At 35.4% G+C, this 23681-nt stretch overlaps 2 protein-coding genes across 8 annotated transcripts; both read left to right on the top strand.

Moving 5' to 3' along the window:
- The first annotated feature begins 20 nt into the window (after positions 1 to 20).
- On the top strand, positions 21 to 9583 carry LOC118031595 (uncharacterized). Of its 6 annotated transcripts, none has more exons than XR_004684554.2 (12): positions 21 to 202; positions 584 to 736; positions 973 to 1090; positions 1315 to 1411; positions 1516 to 1622; positions 1762 to 1884; positions 2294 to 2447; positions 3563 to 3623; positions 3706 to 4088; positions 5290 to 6907; positions 7253 to 7627; positions 9098 to 9583. XR_004684554.2 is itself a non-coding variant. In XM_035036056.2 (11 exons), the coding sequence occupies exons 2-11, from the start codon at positions 609 to 611 to the stop codon at positions 7497 to 7499; spliced, it is 3036 nt and encodes a 1011-aa protein (XP_034891947.1). In that variant the 5' UTR covers positions 21 to 202; positions 584 to 608; the 3' UTR covers positions 7500 to 7934. The 6 variants fall into 6 exon arrangements, 1 of the variants encoding a protein (XP_034891947.1); XR_004684553.2 differs by lacking the exon at positions 9098 to 9583 and adding an exon at positions 8583 to 9004; XR_004684555.2 differs by lacking the exon at positions 9098 to 9583 and adding an exon at positions 8583 to 9004 and having other exon boundaries at positions 21 to 241.
- A 1837-nt stretch (positions 9584 to 11420) lies between these two features.
- Positions 11421 to 21637, top strand: LOC118031594 (isoamylase 3, chloroplastic). Of its 2 annotated transcripts, XM_035036055.2 has the most exons (23): positions 11442 to 11710; positions 11787 to 11916; positions 12008 to 12153; positions 12289 to 12382; positions 12522 to 12758; positions 13082 to 13186; positions 13710 to 13814; positions 14447 to 14581; positions 14755 to 14841; positions 15295 to 15352; positions 16344 to 16407; positions 16688 to 16787; positions 17424 to 17524; positions 17708 to 17759; positions 18385 to 18447; positions 18595 to 18684; positions 18758 to 18830; positions 19240 to 19319; positions 19682 to 19786; positions 19867 to 19965; positions 20086 to 20147; positions 20249 to 20357; positions 21061 to 21637. In XM_035036055.2, exons 1-23 carry the CDS (start codon positions 11583 to 11585, stop codon positions 21172 to 21174), a joined length of 2337 nt encoding a protein of 778 aa, XP_034891946.1. In that variant the 5' UTR covers positions 11442 to 11582; the 3' UTR covers positions 21175 to 21637. The 2 variants fall into 2 exon arrangements, 1 of the variants encoding a protein (XP_034891946.1); XR_012171245.1 differs by lacking the exons at positions 20249 to 20357; positions 21061 to 21637 and having other exon boundaries at positions 11421 to 11710; positions 19863 to 19965.
- The last annotated feature ends 2044 nt before the right edge of the window (positions 21638 to 23681 follow it).

The raw sequence follows: 23681 nt of genomic DNA, 5'->3' as shown, positions 1-23681 counted from the left end.
ATTAAAGCGGGTCTCACTTTCATAAAATAATGAAACGGGTCAGGCACGTCTGTCTGTTATTAGCAGAAGACATTCATGATGGACGGATGGACACAGGCAGCCACAGCTAGCCATGCTAACTTGTCAATTTTCAACTCGAACCTTTCCACTTCTTATTTTTCCTAGATCTCCTACGCGGTTATAATCCTAATTACGATCTCAGGTACCGCAGATTCTCTTTCGTTCTTCTTCTTCTCTCCAGGTTTCGTTATTAGATCCACATATTTATTCATTCACTCATTGCCTCTCTAGACTTCCAAACTCTCTCTCAACTTATAATACTTTGATTTCTCTTGACATTTAATAAATTTTACATACACTGACTCGTGTTGATCTAAATTTAATCCAATTTGTTTGCTCGTCGTTTTACTGCAATTAATCAACGTAGCTTTCTTGAACTAAGAAATGTGCATGTCAAATTTGTTTGCTTGCCTGTATGCATACAGCTCATGTTGCCTTTGATGGTTGACGAGTGTGATTTATGAGGCACTTCTTGTATTCTAGACGCAAATCTGCTTGTTAAGCTCGATTGTCTTATATGCAGGGGCCAGATCGAGTGATTTGGCAATATGCAGCGTGCTCCGGTGACAATCGAGGAGCAGCTGATTTTGAAAGCGATAAAGGAGGAATGCCCATGGGAGAATCTCCCAAAAAGGCTTCAAGCCACTCTTAATTCTAAAGAGGAATGGCATAGAAGGTTAGACTTAGTTGCTTCTTATTTGCTATGGAGGTTTAGGGTTTGAATTATGTAAATAAGTGAGGTTTGAGGACTGAATAGTTGCCTTGGTGGTTGGAAGTTGGAACTGATATTGGCGCTCTTAAATTGTGGACTTCTGGTTTTTTACTTTCACTCCTCTTCTCTCGCCCCCTTCGATTTGCTTTTCTTCTTCTTTCCTTTCTTCACAATCTAATTTGTTTGAGGACTACATGCAGGGTTATCGAACATTGTATTAAGAAAAGACTCCAATGGAATACATGTTTTGCTCGCAAAGTATGCAAAGAAGGTGAATACTATGAAGACATGATGCGCTACTTGCGAAAGAATCTGGCGGTGCGTGTTGTATAGAAAGTTTTAAACTATCTTCACCACATGAATATGGGTCGCACCTTTTAGAATAGTTTTTGTGCTTCTGGAATCCTACTTGTGTAATGTTGCTGTAAACTGAATTTCATGTTTTGGTTTCCAATATAACCATCTTTCTTTTCACCTTGTAGAGTAAGTATCATTTCTTTTATGTTTCTCTGTATATTACTAATTGACTTCATTGCTTGCAGCTATTTCCCTATCACCTTGCAGAATATGTTTGCCGTGTAATGCGGTTATCACCTTTCAGATATTACTGTGATATGATATTTGAGGTCATGAGAAATGGTAAGAAGATATTTCTTCAATCAAAACTGAATATGTTGCTCAATTATGTAGCCATTATACCTTATTGTTGATCAGACTTTGCATATCAATCCCTTTGTTTACAGAGCAACCTTATGACAGCATCCCAAATTTTAGTGCTGCAGATGCCTTGCGTCTTACAGGAATAGGAAGAAATGAATTTATTGATATCATGAACAAATGCAGATCTAAGGTACTGGATTGGATTGCTCATATGTTTAGATATTCACATGGATGTATGTTTGGACCTTAGGTTGAGCTCATTGTTATCATCATTGTCAATGGAACAAACTGCTTTCTTACCCATCATTTACTCATCTGGAGCTATTCAGAAAATTATGTGGAAGCTGAACAAGTCAATTGCAAAAGAACTCCTACCCACACAACCTGTGGATTTTGCAATTGAACCATGGTGGGGAGTGTGTCTTGTCAATTTTACCTTGGAAGAATTTAAGGTGAGATCCTTCTAAATCTGAAAGGTGCTTGCACAAAATCACTCCTTCGCTTTTTTTTTTGTCTATGATTTCAGCATTATTTATTTTTGCTTTTGAAACTGCTTCGGTCGCGTTTCAAAAGTGTGTTTGGCTTGAAAAAGCATCAAATTGATGTTTTTTTAGTGTTTTCCGATGGTTTTGATGTGTTGATATAAAAAATGAAAACAAATCTAAAAAAAAATCATTTTAATGCATTTTTAAGTGAAAAGTACTTTTGGAAAGCATTTTGCACCACAATACCAAATACACGCTTCATATGAGACAACCAGATGTATTTAGGTTGCCTTTAGAAGCCCTGTTTGCATTTGGCTGCTCAATAGTCGAGCCTTGTGTTGCTGATGGCAACAAATCCTTTTCCTGACCTTTTCAGAAACTTTCTGAAGAAGAGACGGCTACAATTGATAAAATTTGCAAGGAGGAGGCTAATGCATTTATCCTCTTTGATCCTGATGTTGTCAAAGGCCTGTACCAACGAGGATTAATTTACTTTGATGTCCCTGTCTACCCCGATGATCGTTTTAAAGGTAAGTTATTTGTTTTTTAATTGTTGCAAAGTCAGGTCAGTAAGCTTAACCATGTTTTCCAGTTTGTTAAAAGCATTAATTTATCCTTCTTACTAGAAAGTCTGTATTTGAGTATGTTGCTGGCTCATTTACATTTTGTATGAATGTGTCTCTATATCATTTATTATGACTTCTTGCACCTATGCACATTTCTTTATGAAACACTGCATCAGTCTGGAATTTCTTTCCATTCTGACATTGTCTGATGAATGCTTGAGAGTTATCTGTTATGTGCCCCATTCATCCTTTGGAAAAAAATGAGCTCAATGATTTGAATTTCTATGACTTGACAGGAGAATTAACTGTATAAAATCAAAATGCCTATAATTTCCTAGATCACATCTTACTAAATGACGTCCTGAGTTTCTGGTTGTGTTGTTGCTATTTCAGTGGTTAGGAATCATTTTCTGTGTGGCTGCAATGTGTTTAACGAGTTGGGAATTTTAGATTCATATATTAGAAAAATAGGTTTGTAGAATGTGGTAGGAAAATGATAGTTCGGTGATGGATGGCTGATGCTGTGTTATATAGTAACTTGCTGAAACTCGGTCAACAAGGACAAAGACGAAGAAAAAGAAGAAAACTTGTAATACCATAGTATGTTCCGCTGCATCAATATAGCAAAGGTGTTCCACAAAACAAAACCATAAGTTGCCAAAATCAAAAACATTTTGTCTCAACTCTATCACGAAGACCCCACAATTCAAATCCTAAGTTGACTTAGTTTAAATTGCCTAGAATATCAGCCAAATTCTTTCTTTCATTCCTTTTTTTTTTCACATTGCAACATATCAATTCCAGCAGTATCCTATATTGATCCCTCTATCTTTGTCATAAAATATGCATAATAATGGTATATATCCATACTTGACCATGCCTTTCTTGTTTGGTTTGGAGCCTGAAACTAATTTTGGAAATTGTTTCAGACTTCCTTTCTTTTTTGTAATTTTTAAACATTTTTTATATCTGATGGTTTAATAATAAGATATGTTGATTTTGAATTGAGAAAGTCTTTTATAAGATTACTCATCCTGTTTGATTTCTGGAGTCAGTTTGATACTTTTTTTATGGTTCAGTTTCCAGGCTTGAAGGGTTTGTTTCCAACAGGGAGCAGTCCTACGAAGATCCTACTGAAGAGTAAGGCAGTTAGATGTTTTTCAGTTTTTGCAATGTACTAGTGGCAAACTAAGATCCTAATGCTTATAATTAAATTATCCAGGTTACTATATGCAGTCTTTGTTGTTTCGAGTGAGAATGCTACTGTTGCTGAACTGGCATCAACATTGCAGGCTGACCTGTCTCAGCTGCAGGCGGCTGCATCATTTGCTTGTAGATTAGGATGGGCAGAGAAATTGATTGATCCAGGATCCATTCTTCAAGAAACAAGCATACCTGGGACTCCTAAAAACACTCTTGGTGATGAGGAAGATGCTTTTCATGCTAGTATACGCTCAGCAAACATGTTCAACGACAGTGATTCTAGTCAGCATGGAGATCTTACAGTGACAGAACACTCCGGACCACGTTCCAACCACACTCAAGTTGCTTTTATTGTTGATGCTAATATAACATCTTATCTCATGATGGGGTCTGTTTCACCAGGTTTTTTTCTTCACCTTTGCCCATACTCTTGTCCCTTTTCTTTTTGTGTTGAAGATAAGTGAGAATAAGATTATGTACCAACCATGTAGTCAGGAATCATAAATACTGTTATTAATGTTTCACGGGAGCTGAAATGCGGAGCCTCTAAAGCTATGAACTTTGCACTTGAATGATCGGAAGCATAGCCATTCCTTTTTGTGTGAGACATTGGCTTGACCATTTATTGAGAAAGTGATTGAATCAGATGTCATGGGAAGGGGCACTAATTCTAAATTTAGCAAAATACAAAAATTCAGACAAACCTCCTCAATTGCCATCATCAATTTCTTCTTGGATCTTTCGAGGAGTGACCCTGTATCTTTCAACATATTTTTCTTTCATCATTCTTCCTTAAGTAATCACCCTGATTTGTCTTTCATTGCTGGATTTTATAAATACAGGAAAATATATTAGAAACTGTTTGGTTTATAAATATAAGCATTCACATTGAAAATTATCACCCTAACAATTTTTCTGTTGGATTTAGATATTATTTAACATTTTGCAATGGATGATTCCTGGTGTTGGTCTATTAAGGTCTTTCTTGGATTGTTGAATTGGCATTTAGATGCTTCTCCTTGTATGACTAGATTTGTTATTTTCCATCTGAGATTTTAATGCCATGGTGTAAAGAATATTGCTTAAAGACAGTGATCACTGACATGTACTTTTTTATTGTAGTTTCCTTTGAGATGTGTTTGATAGTTGGGTTTTAACTTGAAATGTCTTAGCCACTGTAGAACATGTTTGAGAAAGCACAACTTGACTTGACGCTGGCAGAGTCTAAAGAACCTTGGGACTGAGAGATTAGCTTGACGAGTATATTATTCTTTGTAATCCATATACTGGGATTTTGCTAGTCAAGACACTGCATTCGCTGTCTTTTCCATAATACCGTGGAGATAATTGATCCATCATGCAGCCCAATTATTCTATTGGCTGGTCGTATGTCAGAAAATTTTGTAGCCTAATGGTACTAAATACCAATGGAGACATGAACATGAGGCGTATCATAATTATTTTATTCCCCAAGCGGAAATATAACTAGTTTATCACACGTGAAAGAGCTTGGTGTGAATTTCATCTGTTTCATCTTTCCAACATTGCTATATTCCTTTTTTAGCTGTTTCAATTCATGAAGATTTCTTCTTATGTTTTGCAGGCTTAAAATCCCATGCTGTAACCTTATATGAAGCAGGGAAGTTGGGTCATGCTAGAATTGCAGATCTCTGCAAGGATCTGAGTACCTTAGAAGGAGCAAAGTTCGAGGGTGAATTGCAGGAATTTGCAAATCATGCCTTTAGCCTCCGTTGTGTCCTGGAATGCCTCCTTTCAGGTGGGGTTGCTGCTGATGTAAAAGTGGAGGAAGCTTGCAATAAGATGGGCACAGCAGCTTCAAGCATTGATGAGGCTACGTCTTTGATAGCTGATGTCGCTGTGTCTGAAAATTCAGAAAATATTGGGGCTGATGAAGTGAAAATAGACAATGATGATTCCATGAATTCAATTATGCCTGAAGCTGGTTCTGTTTTGGCTAACCTTGTTTCTGGAAGTACTGATGATGACACCACTTCTGTTATTTTATCTGAAGACATAAATTCATCAACTGAGGTCTCCAAATCAGATCAAGATGTCCAGAATGATGATAAACTTATTCCATTTGGAGGGTCTGATGTTGGAGAAGGAACTTTAAAGAGGAGAAGGGATTATCGTGTGGATATTCTCCGCTGTGAAAGTTTGGCTGCTCTAGCACCATCAACTTTAGATTCATTATTTCTCCGTGACTATGATATTGTTGTGTCTATAGTTCCTCTCCCTCATTCAGCAGTTCTTCCTGGACCAAAAGGTCCGATCCACTTTGGTCCTCCTTCACATTCATCCTTGACTCCATGGATGAAGTTGGTGCTTTATTCAACTGTGGGTAGGGGGCCTTTGTCAGTTGTTCTGATGAAAGGGCAATCTTTACGTTTGCTTCCTGCACCATTGGCTGGCTGTGAGAAAGCCCTTATATGGTCCTGGGATGGTTCAACAATTGGAGGGTTGGGAGGCAAGTTCGAGGGAAATTTGGTCAAGGGAAGTATACTTTTACATTGTCTAAATTCACTTCTTAAATACTCAGCTGTCCTGGTGCAGCCTCTCAGTAAGTATGACCTTGATGAATCAGGAAGGGTCATTACTGTGGATGTACCATTGCCCCTCAACAACTCAGATGGTTCCATTGTTTGTGTGGGGAATGAACTGGGTCTCTGTGAAGAGGAAAGTTTGAAACTGAAGACTTTGTTAACCAATCTAACACACACGATGGAATTACCAACTATTGGTTACATTCGCCTGTTAAAGCTTTTCAGTGAAAGAGAATCAGACCACTTTGCACCTAGTGATAAAAAATATGAATGGGTCCCACTAAGTGTGGAATTTGGAATCCCCCTTTTTAGTCCAAAATTAAGCAACAATATATGTAAAAGGGTTGTTGCATCAGAATTGCTTCAATCAGATACACTTACTGAACACTATGAGGCCATGCAAGGCTTACGAAAAAGGTTGCGTGATGTCTGTGCAGAGTACCAGGCAACAGGTCCTGCTGCAAAACTTCTGTACCAGAAAGAGCAATCAAAGGAGTCACCTCGGCAACTCATGAACTATGCCAGTGGAAGATGGAATCCCCTAGTGGATCCATCTTCTCCCATATCAGGAGCCTTGAGTGAGCATCAGAGACTAAAACTTGCCAATCGACAACGATGCCGAACCGAAGTCCTAAGTTTTGATGGTAGCATTTTAAGGTCTGTTGGATCTCTCTTATTGTTTGTATGTGTTAGTTTGCTTCCTCTAATATGCCATATGAATTGCTCTCTGTATTAGCATTTGCTGATATAGCTCTCTGATATAAACTCTTAATTTTTTATTGATGTCATTTTTTTTTTTAAATTTAGCACGTGATTATGTCTATATATGCATAAAATTGGTGGCAAGTGGGATTACCTATGAAAAAAGAGGTCATAATATAGAAACTTGCTGTCTGTATTTCTCTAGTTTGCTCATCTTGATGAATGATTTGCAAATGTACTTTGCCATAACCTCGTGCAATTTAAGAACCTAAAGATTATAATTGTCCAATAATATTGCAGATCATATGCTCTAACTCCAGTATATGAGGCTGCCACAAGGCCCATTGAAGAAACCCCAATGGTGAAACCTACAAAAGCCGATCCTGATGAAGCTGATAGTAGAGAAGTAATTCTTCCTGGTGTGAATCTAATTTTTGATGGTTCTGAACTGCATCCCTTCGACATAGGCGCTTGCCTGCAGGCTCGTCAACCGGTTTCCTTAATAGCGGAAGCTGCGGCAGCCTCAGCTTCTAATCCAATTAAATAGGCCTTCATTTTGCTTGATGGGGTAGACACAAGTATCTGTCTATCTATCAACAAATGGCAGTTGACTAACATCACACCAGCTTTATTCTGATGCCCGTTTCACCTTTGAGGTTGCTTGTTGTGCGTGAGGTAAATGCAAAGTTTTCCTTTTGCTATAGTAATTGGTTAGATTTCAACAATGTTAGTTATTCCCTGGGAAGTGCTTTATGTTCTTTTTATGAGTAAGAACGTGTGAAAAGAAAAACTCAGGGGCAGGCTAAAATTTCACTTTAACTGATGCAATTTAGGTCAGAGATCACAAACTTGAGATGTTCTATTATTTCGTTTTTTTTTTTTTTTTTTGCTTATTTTACTTTGGACTAAGGATGCTGAATATAGGCATTCACCATATATATTTTGAAAATAATGTTACAAGAGGTTTGAAGTTCATTCTCTATCTGAGTGCTTATGTCTATCTCTCTCTCTTTTGATGTGCTGGTTTTATTTAAACTTGTAAATGAAATCTTATGGGTGAGAAACCTGTTTGTTTCATCTTGCATTTTTTTCTTGGACTTGACTGCATTTAGTGCAATTTGAGATGGGCGGTTGTTTGACTAATTTTTTAAAGCTAATATAATAAAAATCCCATATAACAGAAAAGCGACCAGTGTTTGGGACATTGGCTATGATGCCTTAAGAGCAAAATTGTTTTAATGAAATAGGCAACTAGAAAAACAATTGCTGGCGGCGAAAGATTTATACTGCTTAAACCTTAATAATTATGTTTAAATTAGGTCAAGACATCTGATTTAGCATCACCTAGTTGGTTTTTTTTTACAATCTTAATAGAGGCTTTATATTTTTAGGCCCTTTTGCTGAAATATTAAATGCCACTGATACTTATTTTGTTTTTCATATCTTCCCAGCTTCCATCTCTGACTAAGGAACGCGTAGACTTTTTTTTATTTTTCAACTCCTTCAATCTCTATGCCTTTTGGTCTCATTATTTTTAAACTTTCACTAGATGTTCATCCTATTCACTAAACCCCCCCTCCCCAACTAAAGATCCATTCATTCCTTACAAAATTTCCTGGTGTAAATGCAGGTTGTATTAGTTTAAGGCTGAACTGGTTACACCCAGTTAATCCGTACCGTAAAAAGAGAAGAATGATGGTTTTTAGAGCAGATGTGTCTCGATTTGATGCCTGATGTTTATTCCCCACCAAGAAACAAGCTTATTTTTTCACATGATATTGGGGGGAAATTCAGCACATTGATGTTTCCTGAATGTCAAAAATACAAAACCTTCTCCCATGAACTGCATATAATTTTGATTCCATTTTTTTGGTTACTGCATTTAAGGTTTCTTTAACATGTAAAGGGGACAGCATGCATCAGAGTCTGATGTTTTTTTGTCTCGAAGCTGTAGTGAGGAATTATCATGTTATAGTGGACATGTACTTCCCTGAACGCAATATTGTAATTACGTAACTTTTCATATGATAAGCCAAACTAAAGTTGATACCACTTGCACCAACTCATGTGTGTGAAAAAAATGCAGCCATTATTTTTCAAAATTCTAAAGTTGGCGCCTGTTTGGTTATATTGAGGATTGTGCAGTGGTAAAAGGGAAGGATATTTGTTTAGCGTTCCAGGAGGATTTCAACTGAAAGTATGCAGGTGCCGGTCTGCTTTTGACACGAACACACTGGTTAGTGTTGCCCGACTGCTGCTTTTAGGAAACTGATCTCTCTCTCTGTTTCTTTTGGTACATAAAGGGGCTCAAGGGCCCAAGAAAACAAAGATAAAAAAAAACCAAACCCGATCACATTCTAACAGAGGCTGAGCCACAATAGTCCTCACAAAGCAAATCCATTAGCTCTGGAGGAGAACAAGAAATAGCTCCTATCTCTCCACTACCTTCGATACTTGCTAATCAATCAGGCACGTATATTCCCCTCTCTGCAAGCGTGTCTTGCTATCACATTCCAATTTCTATCCATCTGTTCTTTTATTTAAGCCAAGAGTGTAAAGTTAGGATAATATCTAGATTGATCTTGAAGGATTGTCTGCTGAACCACTTTCGAAACGACTTTTCGATAGCCTCCCATCCAAAGCTAGGTTAAGAAGTTCTAAATCAGGCCTTAACTGTCCACGGTTCTGTTCATACTAAACCCAACTTGGTGTTAGACCAACTTGGTGTTAGATTTTGATGAGTTAAGTTACAAAGCTTATGTTTACTCCCACATTTTACTATCATTTTAATATTTAAATAAGTTACATTTTATAGATTGAAAACACCGTGATTGTGGTATATTTAAAAAAAAAAAAAAAAAATCATGAAGACACGAGAGATTTTATTTGCAATGCTATAAATCCGGGTAAAAAGATAAATCTTTAAATTCTTTATCTTAGCATAAATTTTCAATAAAATATGTAAAAGCTAATTTAATATGTTGGTTTTTTCAAAAGGTTTTTTTAAAAAACCTAGATGATCATTTTTTTTTTTTAAAAATAATGTTGAACGATAAAAAAAAAAATGTAAGGTAAAAAATATAAGAGAACATCGACGCATACGTAAACTTTTTAAACTAGTAATATGGGATATTAGATATTGGATTGAAAATATCATATGGAAGAGTGATGAAACTCAATTCCCTTTTAAATATTGGCATATGCATCTATTTGTTTTTTCTTGTTATGAAGATCAATTTTTTAATTGGTTTAACAACTTTTATATGATTTATTATTTTATATATTTTTTAATTTTTTTATAAAATACAATCATCATCTTTTGAATTTTTAATTAAAAATTTTTATGATATAAAAAATATAAAAATATATAAAAAATTGTTATCTTTTCACAAGACGCAATAGTTATTAAAAAAATTGTTTGGGGAGATATAATTGTATTTTTCATATATTTTTTTTATAGTGAAAGTTAACTTAATCACTTTCTTAATTAAAAAAAAAAATTGACGGTAAAAGTTATAAAGATCTTTTCTTTTATCTATATACAAAAAAATCAACAAATATGCCAGGGACAAAAAACATTACAACACGATTAAGGGTTTTTATGATCTTTTTACAAAGATGTTTCTTTGTAATTATTAGGGTAATCAAAAGTATTACTGGTCTTTTACATTTATCAAATATTATTTAAATTTAAATTTATTAGCACGAGGAAGGTATCCGCGCACTTTAAATAGCGTGTATGATATCTTCCGGTGATAGAAAATATTAGTCTGTTTTATCTTTATTACTCAAGTTTATATAATGTTACTTCGAATTAACTCAAGTAAGATTATTTTTATTATTTTTTATTTAATTATATCATTCTAATATTTTTTTTCAAAGGTTACCATATTTTTTTATTTTTTTTTTTTAATTATTATTATAATTTTTTTATCATGGAATTAAAATAAAATAAACTTATTAAATTAGATGGCGAGCTATAACTTCAATAGTTTGTTTTTTTTTTTGGTTCGAAACGGGTTTTTTTATACTTAGATATTGTTTTTTATGGAAAAAAAAAAAAAACGCAAGCGTGACGGGGTTCATAATACTGGAATCTTCTTTTCTCAGGTTATAAATTAGCCTGCAGTGTAGCTGGTAATCCTATCCTACCTGGTATTGACTAGAAGAAATAAACAGAGTTAACTTTAACCGAACGTTGACGTTGACGTGGTGCCACAAAAGAGCCTACCAAGAAAGCAAGAACTAGACGTGCAAATGGATCCAAAAGTTCCTGTGATTTCTCCACAAGATATTTTATGCAACAAATATAATAAGCTATAAGGATCCCATCCATGGATAAAAGCAATGAATCTTAATGACGCCTTGGAAATGGTGACACCACGTGTAAAGACATGAAGCGTCTACACTCCAACGATACCAATCACGTGGCAGACATGACTCCCTCCCTTCCTTTCTCTCGAGATATAATGATAATAGAAAGCCGCCTCCCCACCGACAAGAGTGATAGTAGAAAGTCCCCCCCTTTTCCATTCTCCACCAATATAAATAAATAGATAAAATTCGAATCCTTTGATTCTGTGAGATAACTGCTGCTGCTGCTGCTAAAAGGAAGAGGTAGCTCGCAGATATGCTTCATCCATCACTTAAGCTCCTCTGTGATTCCAAAATTGCTGATAACATACTTCTCTCTGTCTCACATTTCTCAAACAACATCAACAACAGCAGTATCGGCTCTTCTCGTGTTCTCGATGTGGGGTCAGAAATCTCCCTCCTCTACCGCTAATTTTTAGTGCAAGTAGAGATATATTAACATTTCAATGTGTTCTTTTAGATTGAAACTCAGTAAACAATCATCCGGCGGCGGCAGCAGTGGGCGAGGATTCTCCAGCAAGGCTGGAGCCAAGACCACTACAGCATCTAATGTTTACGGTCGTCGTGCTCAAGAAAGTGTGCTTGAGCAGGTATAATTAACTAATCATCGTTTTTCACATAATATTCTGGATTATCGAGGTGTGTAAGATCAGTGTTTGTTCTTTATCTCTGTGATTCTAGGAAGAAGCACCTCAAAAGTTGGGATTTAAAACATTCCCAGGTCAGGCATTTCCATTTGGTGTTTCACAAGTTGAAAATGGGATCAATTTTGCTATATTTTCGCAGCACGCCACTGCTGTTACACTTTGCTTATCACTCCCTCACAGGTAATATTTCCATCCATCCTTCCTTCCTGATTGCTTTAAAAGTTACAGGCTTGCGAATCCATATTGATTGACTCGTCTGATCTTTGTTTTTTCTCCTAGTTGCGTTCTGACAATTTTCATGCTTTTTTGTGGTAGGGGAAAGTCTGAAAGGACGGATGGTGGAATGATTGAGGTGGCTTTGGATCCCAAAGTTAATAAAACGGGAGACATTTGGCACATATGCATTGAGGTAGTGATATTGTCCTATTTCTCATAACACTTTAACTTAATGGTAGTAGTAGCGGTTATTTTCAAGTTGATCCATGTGTTTTTCCATGCCTGCAATTAATTATCACTTCCATAAATCTGTATTATTTCTATAAGCGCAGGATTTGCCACGGGACGACGTGCTTTATGGTTATAGGATAGATGGTCCTCGAGATTGGCGTCAAGGACATCGATTTGATAGCAGCATCATGCTTATTGATCCTTATGCTAAGCTAGTTGAAGGTCGCCGATTTTTTGGTGATGCCAGCCGTAAGCTGTCAAAATTTTATGGAACTTATGATTTTGATAGCTTGCCTTTTGATTGGGGTGATGACTACAAGCCTCCAAATATACCAGAGGTACCAAATGTTGCTTGCATTTCTGTTATGTATCATGTTTTTGTTTCCCATGGCATATTTTTGTTACAAAATGAAATTCGGCAACTGCATGCTCTTCTAACCCTTTTTTCTGACTGATATTGAATGAGTGAATTACCAATTCATTTTTCTGGTTCTCTTATGCTGAATAAGTCTGTTACTAATTGATTTTTGCTATTTCTTCTATGCGCCTTCCATGCATTTATTGCGACATTCAGTTGATAATTTGGCACACCTGTGTTTGAGTTGCATTTGTCTTGTTTTTTTTTAATTTCTTTTTCATATATTTTCTACTGTGTTTGCAGAAAGATCTTGTTATATATGAAATGAATGTCCGTGCGTTTACAGTTGATAAATCCAGTGGCTTGGATCCAAGTATACGTGGAAGTTACCTTGGCTTAATTGAGAAGGTAATGTTGAACTCAATAGGCAATAATCTACGAATAACATTTGCAAGCTCAATTCATTGCCAGAGTCAATAATGTTTCACGTTGAAGTTGAAAGCAACTATAAATTTTCCACGCGAGTTTTTTTCTTTTTGTTGCATTTGGATGATGTGTAGTAACTGGAAATTTAGAAAATCCTTTTGTATGCAATGTTTGACTTTTCTATTAATAATTGTTTCCAGTAATCACTTAGATAGTCAGCTGTTATCATGTTGCAGCTACAATATCGCTAGGTCTCTTGCCTCTCCGATATCCTTTTTTACATTTTCAGTTTCTTTTGTTGGTGATGCTCATAAGAGCTATTCTAAAAGGTAAGGATGAATCTTAGGTTCAATATCCAAGAGTGGCAACACTCCCTTAGGAGCAAGAACTGCATAAATCTTAGGTTTAAAATCGTGTCTTGATGCTCATGTGTAGTCTATATTAGTGGTATTTGATTGCGTGCACTTATCTTGTTCTCCTGACGATAAGTTTTCATTCAATTAAGATCCCACATCTTCTAGAGCTTGGTGTCAATGCAGTGGAGCTGCTGCCTGTGTTTGAATTTGATGAATTTGAGTTTCAGAGGCGCTCAAATCCCAGAAATCACATGGTAAAATAAAACTTTTTAAAATTTGAGCCTTTTCTTTGCAATTTCTGCATTTTGTTGTGAAACCTTGAAATGCTTTGCTTTTTGTTTTTCCTTCTTTCCCATTATTTATGTTATTTTTAGGTCTCTAAACAAAGTTCATATTTGAATTAATGAATTGTTATTTTTCTGATTTTAAGCAAAGTTCTGTATAGTTGAATTTATGAATTGTTTGGACAGTTCCATACACAACATTTTCCTGTTTTGGTACCACTAGGGTGTTTGGGAGTGTGGTAGCTGTTGCTTTTCAAATAGCTTTTCGTGCCGAAAAGCATGCCAATAATGTTTTTTTATTTTTTAAAAATCATTTTTGATATCAGCACATCAAAACGATCCAGAAAGTACAAACCGAACTCAATTTTAGCAAAAAAAAAAAAAAAAAAAAGTTTGAATCAACACCTCAATCCCAAACGGCCCCGAACTAAGCAGATTCAAGATAACATGCCCTTAGACATGTTAAATCAAAATTCAATATTATGACAGAGCACTTATGAGTCTTGAATTTCCCTATTTCTTGTGTTTTTTGTGCTCTAATTTGATGTACTGAATTTAATGTGAACTATTATTTCTTTTCTCTTTCCTGCCTTTTCTCTAAGATCAATACATGGGGCTATTCAACAATAAATTTCTTTGCTCCTATGAATCGGTATGCTAGTAGAGGTGGTGGACCTCGTAATGCATCTCGGGAGTTCAAGGAAATGGTTAAAGCCTTGCATGGTGCCGGAATTGAGGTAATAAATTGTCATCTGGTCATCAATTTAAGACCACATTCTTCAAAGTTGGGAGCAATGATTTCATTCTTGTTCTGATATGGCAAGTCTGTGATGCATGCACACCAGCATACATGTACACGAAGCCTGAGTAGTTATTGAAGCAATTTTCTGAAGCTTTTTTCTGTATACAGGTTATTTTGGATGTAGTCTTTAACCATACAAATGAGGCTGATGACGAAAATCCTTTTACAACTTCATTTCGCGGAATCGATAATAAGGTGATTTACTCTTTGTTTTGCAGTTTCTTGCTGTTAGGGCTGTAATGGACTAACAACAATTTCTAACGTTATAGGCTTTTGAATCGTTCAGGCCTGAGAAACACCCATTTCAGTACATTTAGTCACTGGTTAATTGGTTTTGAATATTTTAACAATTGCAATGTTGCAAGTAGCTTCACTTTTGTGGAGTCTTTCTGGGTTTTAGTGTAATTTTCTTTTAGGCTTGTGGGATGCAGCCTGATTTGTGTTCAAACTTGTCAGCCTTGTAATATTTTTCTCAAGCTATGATTTCATTACGAGCCTTTAATGAATGCTCTGGAGTATCTGATTGGTGGTTATACCATGAAAAGTTCATTCTATGCACATCTAAATCTTTCTCTATATAGCATTTCATGCATTATCATTCAGCTATTTCTTCATTTCTCAATGACATGTCTTGTTATCCATTTACAGGTTTATTACATGGTTGACCTCAACAATAATGGCCAGTTGCTGAATTTCTCAGGATGTGGTATAAACTTTGTGCTCAATTACTTTTTATTCCCTTTCTGTCACCTTTTATCCCTAGGTGAATTTTGGCTCTCTTCTTATTGCAAGAGGACTGTTTAGAGAACCAGTTTTTATGCCTCCATTACCGGTCAACATTTCTTCATTTATGATATATCACAAGAATAGTGGATACTCAAACAAGACAGTTTAAGACTAAGAGGCTAATAATTTGTTTCGTGTTCAATGAGAATTCTGGGAGATCCCATGATGATCAACTTTTTGAAACATAGCAGGGAGAAAGAAAAATGTTGCTGTTTGTGATGGTGGCAGTGGCAGAATAGTGAGTAGGCTGCCAAGATGATAGCTGCTGGCTGTAGTTCGTGGAGAATTTATTAACTGATTCTGGGTGAACTTCTTGAAGTTCTCTCGTTGGCTAAATGGGGTTTTGCAGAGGGTTCAGAACTCTTTATCTTTTACAAATTTGGAGAAAAGCATAAGTTGACTTAAAAGTCACCTCTGCTTCTGCTTCCTTCCAATATTGAAAATTGAAGCTCTTATTTTTTTTTTACTTTTCCCTAAGCTGTTTGAAACAGAGTTAACAGGGAGAAGACTTTCTTTTTTCTCCCATATGCTGCAATATTTTCCTTGTATTTGAAGGCCCTATAGATTCTCATATTTAGGACCAATGACTATTTTAGTACTAGAAGAAATGACAAGATCATCTGAACTTATTTTTGTAGAAGTTACAGATCCAAATCCTGTTTGGTTTTATAATGCAGCATGCGGACATGACATTTTCCTGAAAGGTGATATGGTTAAGATAAGTACAGGGTTATTAGGACTTTTGGTATCTCTTGCTGGTTTGGAAGAAATCAGGAATAAGTTCACATGATTGTTAAGCTCAAAGTAACAAGCAAGCAAATGCCTTTTCATTATGTTTTCTCTAAGAATAATTTTGAAATTATTGCATGCATCCGTGGCTCTTTCACTTGCAGTTTCTTGTTTCTGTCCAGGGAACACATTAAACTGTAATCATCCTGTGGTCATGGAGCTCATCCTAGACAGCTTAAGACACTGGTATGTGCTAAATTAGAATGAAAAAAATCCTTTTGTCTTTGTGACATTTGAATTAAAAAATTTCATATAGTAATTTGGAAGTTTTCTATTGTTTGGGTATTGCTCCAAACTTGTCAACTTGATCTTATAGCCAAATGATATCGCCTCTTGGGTTTAAGTCATCCTATATTCTTTGGTGATCCTTAACTTCGGCGATTTAGGATTGTGTATGTTTTGTTACATCTGTGCCTGTGCATATGTGTATAATTTACTCCTCATCCTTCTCTTTTACTGAATGCAGGGTCACTGAATATCATGTGGATGGATTTAGATTTGACCTTGCCAGTGTACTTTGCCGAGGAGCAGATGGTTCTCCACTTAACGCTCCCCCACTTATTAGGGTGAGATATTTTCACATCTGGTATTATATTTGTCAAAATAGTGCAGTTACATGCATTACCGATGTCTATCAATTAAAAGAAACAGAGAACTCAGTCAGAAGTGGATTGATATTCTGTCAATTCACTTGGAAGACCAGAAATTGGAATGTTACATTGCAGAAGAAGAATGCTTTTTAATTGGAAAAGGCCAGACCTTTCCTTAAGAATGTGATAGGTTCTTAACATGCATTCGAAGTTTAACTAAAATTTTATTTCTCCAATTGGGATCTATATAAATTCTTTCTGTGTGTGTGATCATACTGCAAATGGGCACGCACAATCAATAAGCTATACCCCCTTCATGTGATATGTAGTAACTTTCTGCTGTATCCTTTACTAGCATACCTTCACAATGATGTCTGGGCTTCTCTACCTGGAAGAACTATTTCATGCTGTTGTATTAGAATTTAAAAAAAATATTCTAAATCTTGTAGAATGCTGAAGTGTTGTTTAGTTGCCTAGAACTACATATGGGATGCTTATTTTGTTCCAGGACAAATAGAGCCCCCATATGCGAATGAATTCATGTGGTCCTTGGCATATATAGTCACAATAGTGAATTTTATGCAATGACTTGTTATTGTTTTAATTAACCAGGCAATTGCAAAAGATTCCATCCTGTCAAGATGTAAAATTATTGCAGAGCCTTGGGATTGTGGAGGCCTTTATCTGGTTGGAAATTTTCCAAATTGGGACAGGTAACTTTTGTTTTTTATTTTTTGTGAATCTTTGGATAATAGAGGCATTTACTTTAAGATGCATTATCAAATAGATAAACACAATCACAGTGATATTTTGCTCTTATTTTTATCATTTTTACATTTTGTAATGCTTTTGGAATCTGGTTCTACCTCACCCATGCTTTTTTTTATTTTATTCAGATGGGCTGAATGGAATGGCAAGTACCGTGACGACATAAGAAAATTTATTAAGGTAATGCCAGAGGGAAAGCGAATTGACTTTGATTTCTTCATGACTTATTAACATTAAGGATAGCTTAACAAGCACAGGATAATAGGAACCAGCAAGATAGCAACTCGAACTTTAACTGAAAGTGATGAATGAATGTGTCTTATCCTGAAATGGTTTGATATGCTTGAAAAGGTTTAAAATGGATTTGAGATGATTTTGATGGAATTACTAGGTATTATTAGAAACTATTTTAGGAATTACTAGGTATTGCTTGAAACTATTTTATAACACCAATGTTCTAAAACTTCAATGCTTGCAATCACATTCTTGTAGTTTTGTCTCTTCTACTGAATTTTTTCATTTTTTTTTTGTTTATCCTTTAAAAAGAATTATCTTGGCATCCAAATTCATGAAACTTTTACCTCTTCTTTAGCCATCATTTTTCTTTTTAACTTCCTGTTCTTTTATCACTGCATGCATGTTGTTTACTCTTCCTTTATGCTTCTGTTAGATGACGATATAGTGTGCTGTCTACCATGCAACACGACTATGTTTCTTAATGGGAGAAGCAAAATGTTCTTGTAGTTTACTTGTGAACGTTTCTGTTTGTCAGTTCGTTTTCCTTTATAATTGTTGCATATTATAGGGTGATTCTGGTATGAAAGGAAGTTTCGCTACCCGGGTTGCTGGATCTGCTGACCTTTACAGAGTAAGCATTTTAATGTCATAAAGATAATGATCATTGCAATATCTTCAACTTTCATGCATTTATATTATTTTACCTAGAATAGTGTGTCATTGCATATTTAAGATTGCGTCGTGTTAACAGCAACTCATATTTTTATTTATGCTGCAGACTAATAAGCGCAAGCCTTGTCATAGTGTTAATTTTATTATTGCACATGATGGATTCACGCTGCGTGATCTTGTTTCATACAATTTCAAGGTAAGTGAAGCATCAATTTGATTAAATGAATCATTCAATGTCCAGTTTTTTCTCATTTTCATTGGTTTCGTAGCACAATGATGCTAATGGAGAAGGTGGAAATGATGGATGCAATGACAATTTTAGCTGGAATTGTGGATTTGAAGGTAGAGTTGATAATCAGCTTCTATCCGGATTTTTCCTTGAATCATTTCTAGCTTTGGAGTGTGAAAATTTGTAGCAATCAAATAGTGTTTTTGTAGGTGGTAAATCATAGTCATTACCTTGTATGCATGCTAAAGTAAAGGGAAAGTGGGGGCAGGGTCTAATATGCTGTTTTTATTCATGGAAACTTATTGGATTTTTTTGGCTTTGTCAAGTTGCTTCACTATATAATCGATGCATTTATTTTAGCCTCCAATTTGGATGTGTCGTTGGTCTTGAGATTAACTGTGTGAAATCTCAAGAGTCCAATATATTCTTTCTTTTTTTTAGATCATTTGCTGGAAGAGAATCTATTTCAGATGTATTTATTTCCTTTCTTTAAGTGTTAATTTATCTTTATATATTGGGCAGGGGAAACTGATGATCATGATATTAAAGCTTTGCGCTTCCGGCAAATGAAAAACTTCCATTTAGCATTAATGATATCTCAGGTACGGTATGTTCATGTGTCACGCTGGTGGCACCTCATTATTTACCCTGTAGAGAACAGGCATACAAAAAATGCCTTGGAAACTTTTTTTCAGTTGGATAAATGGTTTCCAATTCACATGTGATTTCTTGTGTCCTGCTTTTCTACTAGGTTTCTATGCATCTTTCATGTCCTCTGTGCTTTTCTGCAAGGTTTTTATGTCTTTTTATGTCCTCTGTGCTTTTCTGCAAGGTTTTTATGTCTTTTTATTTCCTCTTCTTTGTCTTTTGCCCAATGAATAATTCTTAGCATTCGTAGCTTATCCATCACTACTTAAGAAGTTAAGATATCAGGAGTTTGTTTTAAAGAATGATTATGCACCAGGGAACACCAATGATGCTTATGGGGGACGAATATGGACACACTCGCTATGGAAATAACAACAGTTATGGGCATGACACCTCTATTAACAATTTCCAGTGGGGGCTCGTAAGTTTTTGTAGACAATTCTTGCCCTTTGACAGCTTCAATCCAGTAAATGTCTAAGTGAAAATCCTTTGTTAAGGCAGTTGGATGCAGAAAAGAGTAGTCACTTCAGGTTCTTCTCAGAGGTCATAAAGTTTCGACAGGCGCATGAAGTATTTACTCATGACAATTTTCTCAGCAAAGTAATTTGCTTTTCACCTGCGACTTAATAGACATGCATTTATTTTGAAATTACGATATATTTTAACAAATTAACACCTATGAAAGAGCTCTCAACACACTTTTCTGTGCATGTTATGCAGAATGATGTGACATGGCATGAGAACAACTGGGAGAATCCCGAAAGCAAATTTCTTGCATTTACGTAAGAAATTATACTTGTCTTCCAACTGAATTGTTCATCTTGCATCTACTGTTTTTTGTTGTAGTACCCTGCTTTGCATCATCAAAATGCTTGTTACGCAGGCTTCATGACAAAAATGGAGGAGATATCTATCTGGCTTTCAATGCTCATGACTATTTTGTTAAAGTTTCAATACCCCCACCACCACCCAAGAGGCGTTGGCTTCGTGTGGTTAGTGCCTCTTCTGTTTATGACACATATGCCAATGTTCTTTCTGCTACTTGTCGCCGCTTAACTACATCCTTTGCAACGCTTTTGCCTTTTTGGTGCAACTGTATCTGTGCATGCTATTCGTCTGTTGGAGCACTCAAACTGCACATTTCAATGGTGCTAAAGCAATTTTATAATAGGCTTAGATTTCTGAAACCCAACTGATTTTTGGTCTAAGATCTGACGTTTGGATAATCTCATGGAAAAAACTCGAAAAAGTTGATAATTATGTTGTTGGCTTCCAACAGTAGGAGTGTTCTTGAGATTGGATTTTATATAAAGATCCCTCAACTTTTGCTATTAATTTCCCAAGGCAGCCAGTTTACTTTCCTGCCTTTTTTTTGGGTAGTCATATAAAAGATTCATATTGTGAGAATAAGTACGACACACGAGCATGACTCCTATACTGCACTCTTTCCCACGCTTTAAACCATGGCTTCTTACAAAAGATGTATTATTGCTCCACTTTTCTGAAAGCTGATATATCCCCTGTTCAATTTATTTTGATGGTGTTAGACATGAAGTTATTTAACGGTGAAAAAAAGGCTGCGAAAATCAGTCACATCATACTGTTGATTATACTTTGCAGTTGTATTTTTCAAAATTGCAGCATATCAATCAGTTCCATCTGAATCATATGTACAAATTCGTTGTTCAAATGCAGGTAGACACCAATTTTGAATCTCCGGATGACTTTGTTCCTCAAGGTCTCCCAGGCATTGAAAGCACCTATAATGTGGCTCCATACTCTTCAATTCTTCTTGAAGCTAAAAACTGACAGAACCTGAAGCTGATCACCGATGAATATTCTGAATGACCTGCCTGATCTGGAGAATCGCAAAATCTTCCCTGGGAAATGTTCAGATTCCTGGCATCAGGTTATGGTTACAGTACTCGATGTAGATGTCACTTTACCCTGGATGAACGCAATCAAAGAGATTTGAGAGAGCATGGAGGTTTATCATTGCTACAATGTCACTGATGTCCGCTCATTCCGTTGTTGCATCAACTAATAAAAAATACTTAAACTTGAACACCAAGTAGAATATGCCCTATTCGATGTAGTTGCTGCTGTGTGGATGGAATGCATGAGCTGTGTAATGCTTTGATGAACTCTGGGGTCCTACAGTTGGCAATTCCTAAATAGAGTGGAAAGAATGTCGAAAGATTACTAAAAAAATAATAAATTTATAGTAATAATTACGATGATAATGTTAATTATAATTATTTTTTCGGCTTTCTCCCAATCGATTCCGTGCTGCTGCCCATGAGACGCCCACCAGCAGCAGCAAACGCTGGCTGGCAACTGATGTTCACTAGTACCTACCTTGTATTTTTTTAATGCTCTTTTTTTTATCAGTAGAATGCCAAAAATGACAATCTGCCTGACAGATTAATAATTTTGAAGCATGTGCACAGCGGTCTTAATCATGGGGTCTGTGTGAAGAACAGATTTTGTCATGAGCAGGTGCATGAATCGTGAAGCCCCAGAAGTACAATCTGGCAATGACCCTTCCAAATTGTGACAGGCAGGCAGACAGACAGGACAATCCAATTATCAATGACGCGTCCTCTCTTCCCTCGAGCAAAATTCTTTGTTATTGTACCCTCGAAGAAACAGAACCATTCTTCCGTCCTGGCCAGCACGCGGTGATATTACCACCGGAAAACAGTTACCTCGCTTCGTATCCTCAAGTCCAGTTTGGTAGGTGGTCGACCTGTCGCTGTATATCGTCCTTTCAAGCCCCCTTAGAATATAGTCCTGAACTAGAATTAACTTGACATCCTCAGTGAATCGAAAAGCTGTCTGTCTGAGTGTTGGGAGATGCCATGCTCTGACAAGGTCCATGTCCCATTGATCGGTGGACAAGTCTGGGCCAATCGAATCATCAATCATGATCATGGTACAGGCACCCTGTGTCTATGGTTTCTCTTCCACAATCTGCCAATTTTAGGATTTATCTGGTCAGTGACTTTGATTCTTTCTGCGAATAACCACTGGTTTTGATTTAAAGTGAGGATCTATCTAAACCACATGATTAAAAAGAGTTGAAGGCATCAGATCTAAGCCTAGACTGGGGTTGACTTTTTCGTTGTCTATACCGAAAGACCAACCCAAACCCGTTTGGTTACGCAAAAATGACCGGAATCCATGCATGTCTCTTCGAGATAAAACTCGAACACTAACTTTTTTTTTTTTTTTTTTTTAATTTTAGAAAGTTCACGGTCAAACACTCTTTTAAATCGCGGCTATAATATACGACCAAGACAAACAAATATGAAAATATCAAATATGTAACTCGAATAGATTTATTACTCGTTGACTATGAAAGTCTTAAAAAAGCACTCCATCGCTAACATTTAGCTGTAATTAGTTTTTCTCAGTTGACCAAGTTAACACTTGGTAATTGTTTTTTTTAGCTTTTAATTTATTTTTTATTTTGATTTTTATCTCTTAATTTTTTAATTATAGTTTTTTATGTTATAGATTTTTTTTTATTTTCATCCCTTCGTATTTAATTTGTTAAAAATTAAGATTTGTTGTTTTTTTATTTATCGTACTTCTAATTCAATAACATAAATCTTAAGAGTTGCTATAGGTAGAGATTTTTTTTTCTCATTTTTTTTATAGTTTTATTAATTTATAATTTTTTTTAAGATTAATTTTGTGGTTATCTTTAATTTTTTTTTTTATTGATTTACTCTGGTCTCAGGGTTCAAGCTATGAGTTACCTAGACCTTTTTAAAATTGAGGTTTCTTTTTTTAAAATATTTTGTTTTGTGTTTAATTTTTGAAGGTTTTTTTATTTTATTTTATACATATAAGATTTATTTTATAAAAAAATATTTATTTTGAAATAATATATCAGATATGTTTGGCCTTTCATAGTATTTTTTTTCTTTTATTTTATTCACTCAGTTTCATATGTATTTCTATTTTTATTATTTTTAATAAATAAATTTGATAAACACAAACGGGTAAATATCTCATTTTATAAAATTAAATATTTTAATTTTTATTTATCTCTCATTTTTATTTATTTATTTTTTAGTTATTTTAATAATTTTATTTATTTATTTACATTAATAGTTATTGATTTATTTAATTAGATATTTGATAAACTTAGTTTTAATTTTTGACATAAAAAACTGTATTAAAATAACATATCTATCTGGATTTAAAAAATAAAATAAAATTACGAACCGCCGGCAGGTAAAATATCTAGGTTGTCAGCCAAAAAGAAAGGTGGGTCCGAGATAATATCTATTGACAAGCTAAACTAA

This window comes from Populus alba, chromosome 11 (assembly GCF_005239225.2).
Source record: "Populus alba chromosome 11, ASM523922v2, whole genome shotgun sequence".
Taxonomy (NCBI): Eukaryota; Viridiplantae; Streptophyta; class Magnoliopsida; order Malpighiales; family Salicaceae; genus Populus; species Populus alba.
This window is presented reverse-complemented; position numbering and strand designations above follow the sequence as displayed.

Excerpts from the sequence above, each read along its gene's own strand:
- LOC118031595 (XM_035036056.2), top strand. The coding sequence starts at position 609 with ATGCAGCGTGCTCCGGTGACAATCGAGGAGCAGCTGATTTTGAAAGCG. Across the intron at positions 1,091-1,314 it reads ACTTGCGAAAGAATCTGGCG|CTATTTCCCTATCACCTTGC; the intron begins GTGCGTGTTGTA and ends CATTGCTTGCAG. Across the intron at positions 1,412-1,515 it reads ATTTGAGGTCATGAGAAATG|AGCAACCTTATGACAGCATC; the intron begins GTAAGAAGATAT and ends CTTTGTTTACAG.
- LOC118031594 (XM_035036055.2), top strand. The coding sequence starts at position 11,583 with ATGCTTCATCCATCACTTAAGCTCCTCTGTGATTCCAAAATTGCTGAT. Across the intron at positions 13,187-13,709 it reads ACCTTGGCTTAATTGAGAAG|ATCCCACATCTTCTAGAGCT; the intron begins GTAATGTTGAAC and ends CATTCAATTAAG. Across the intron at positions 17,760-18,384 it reads ACATAAGAAAATTTATTAAG|GGTGATTCTGGTATGAAAGG; the intron begins GTAATGCCAGAG and ends TGCATATTATAG.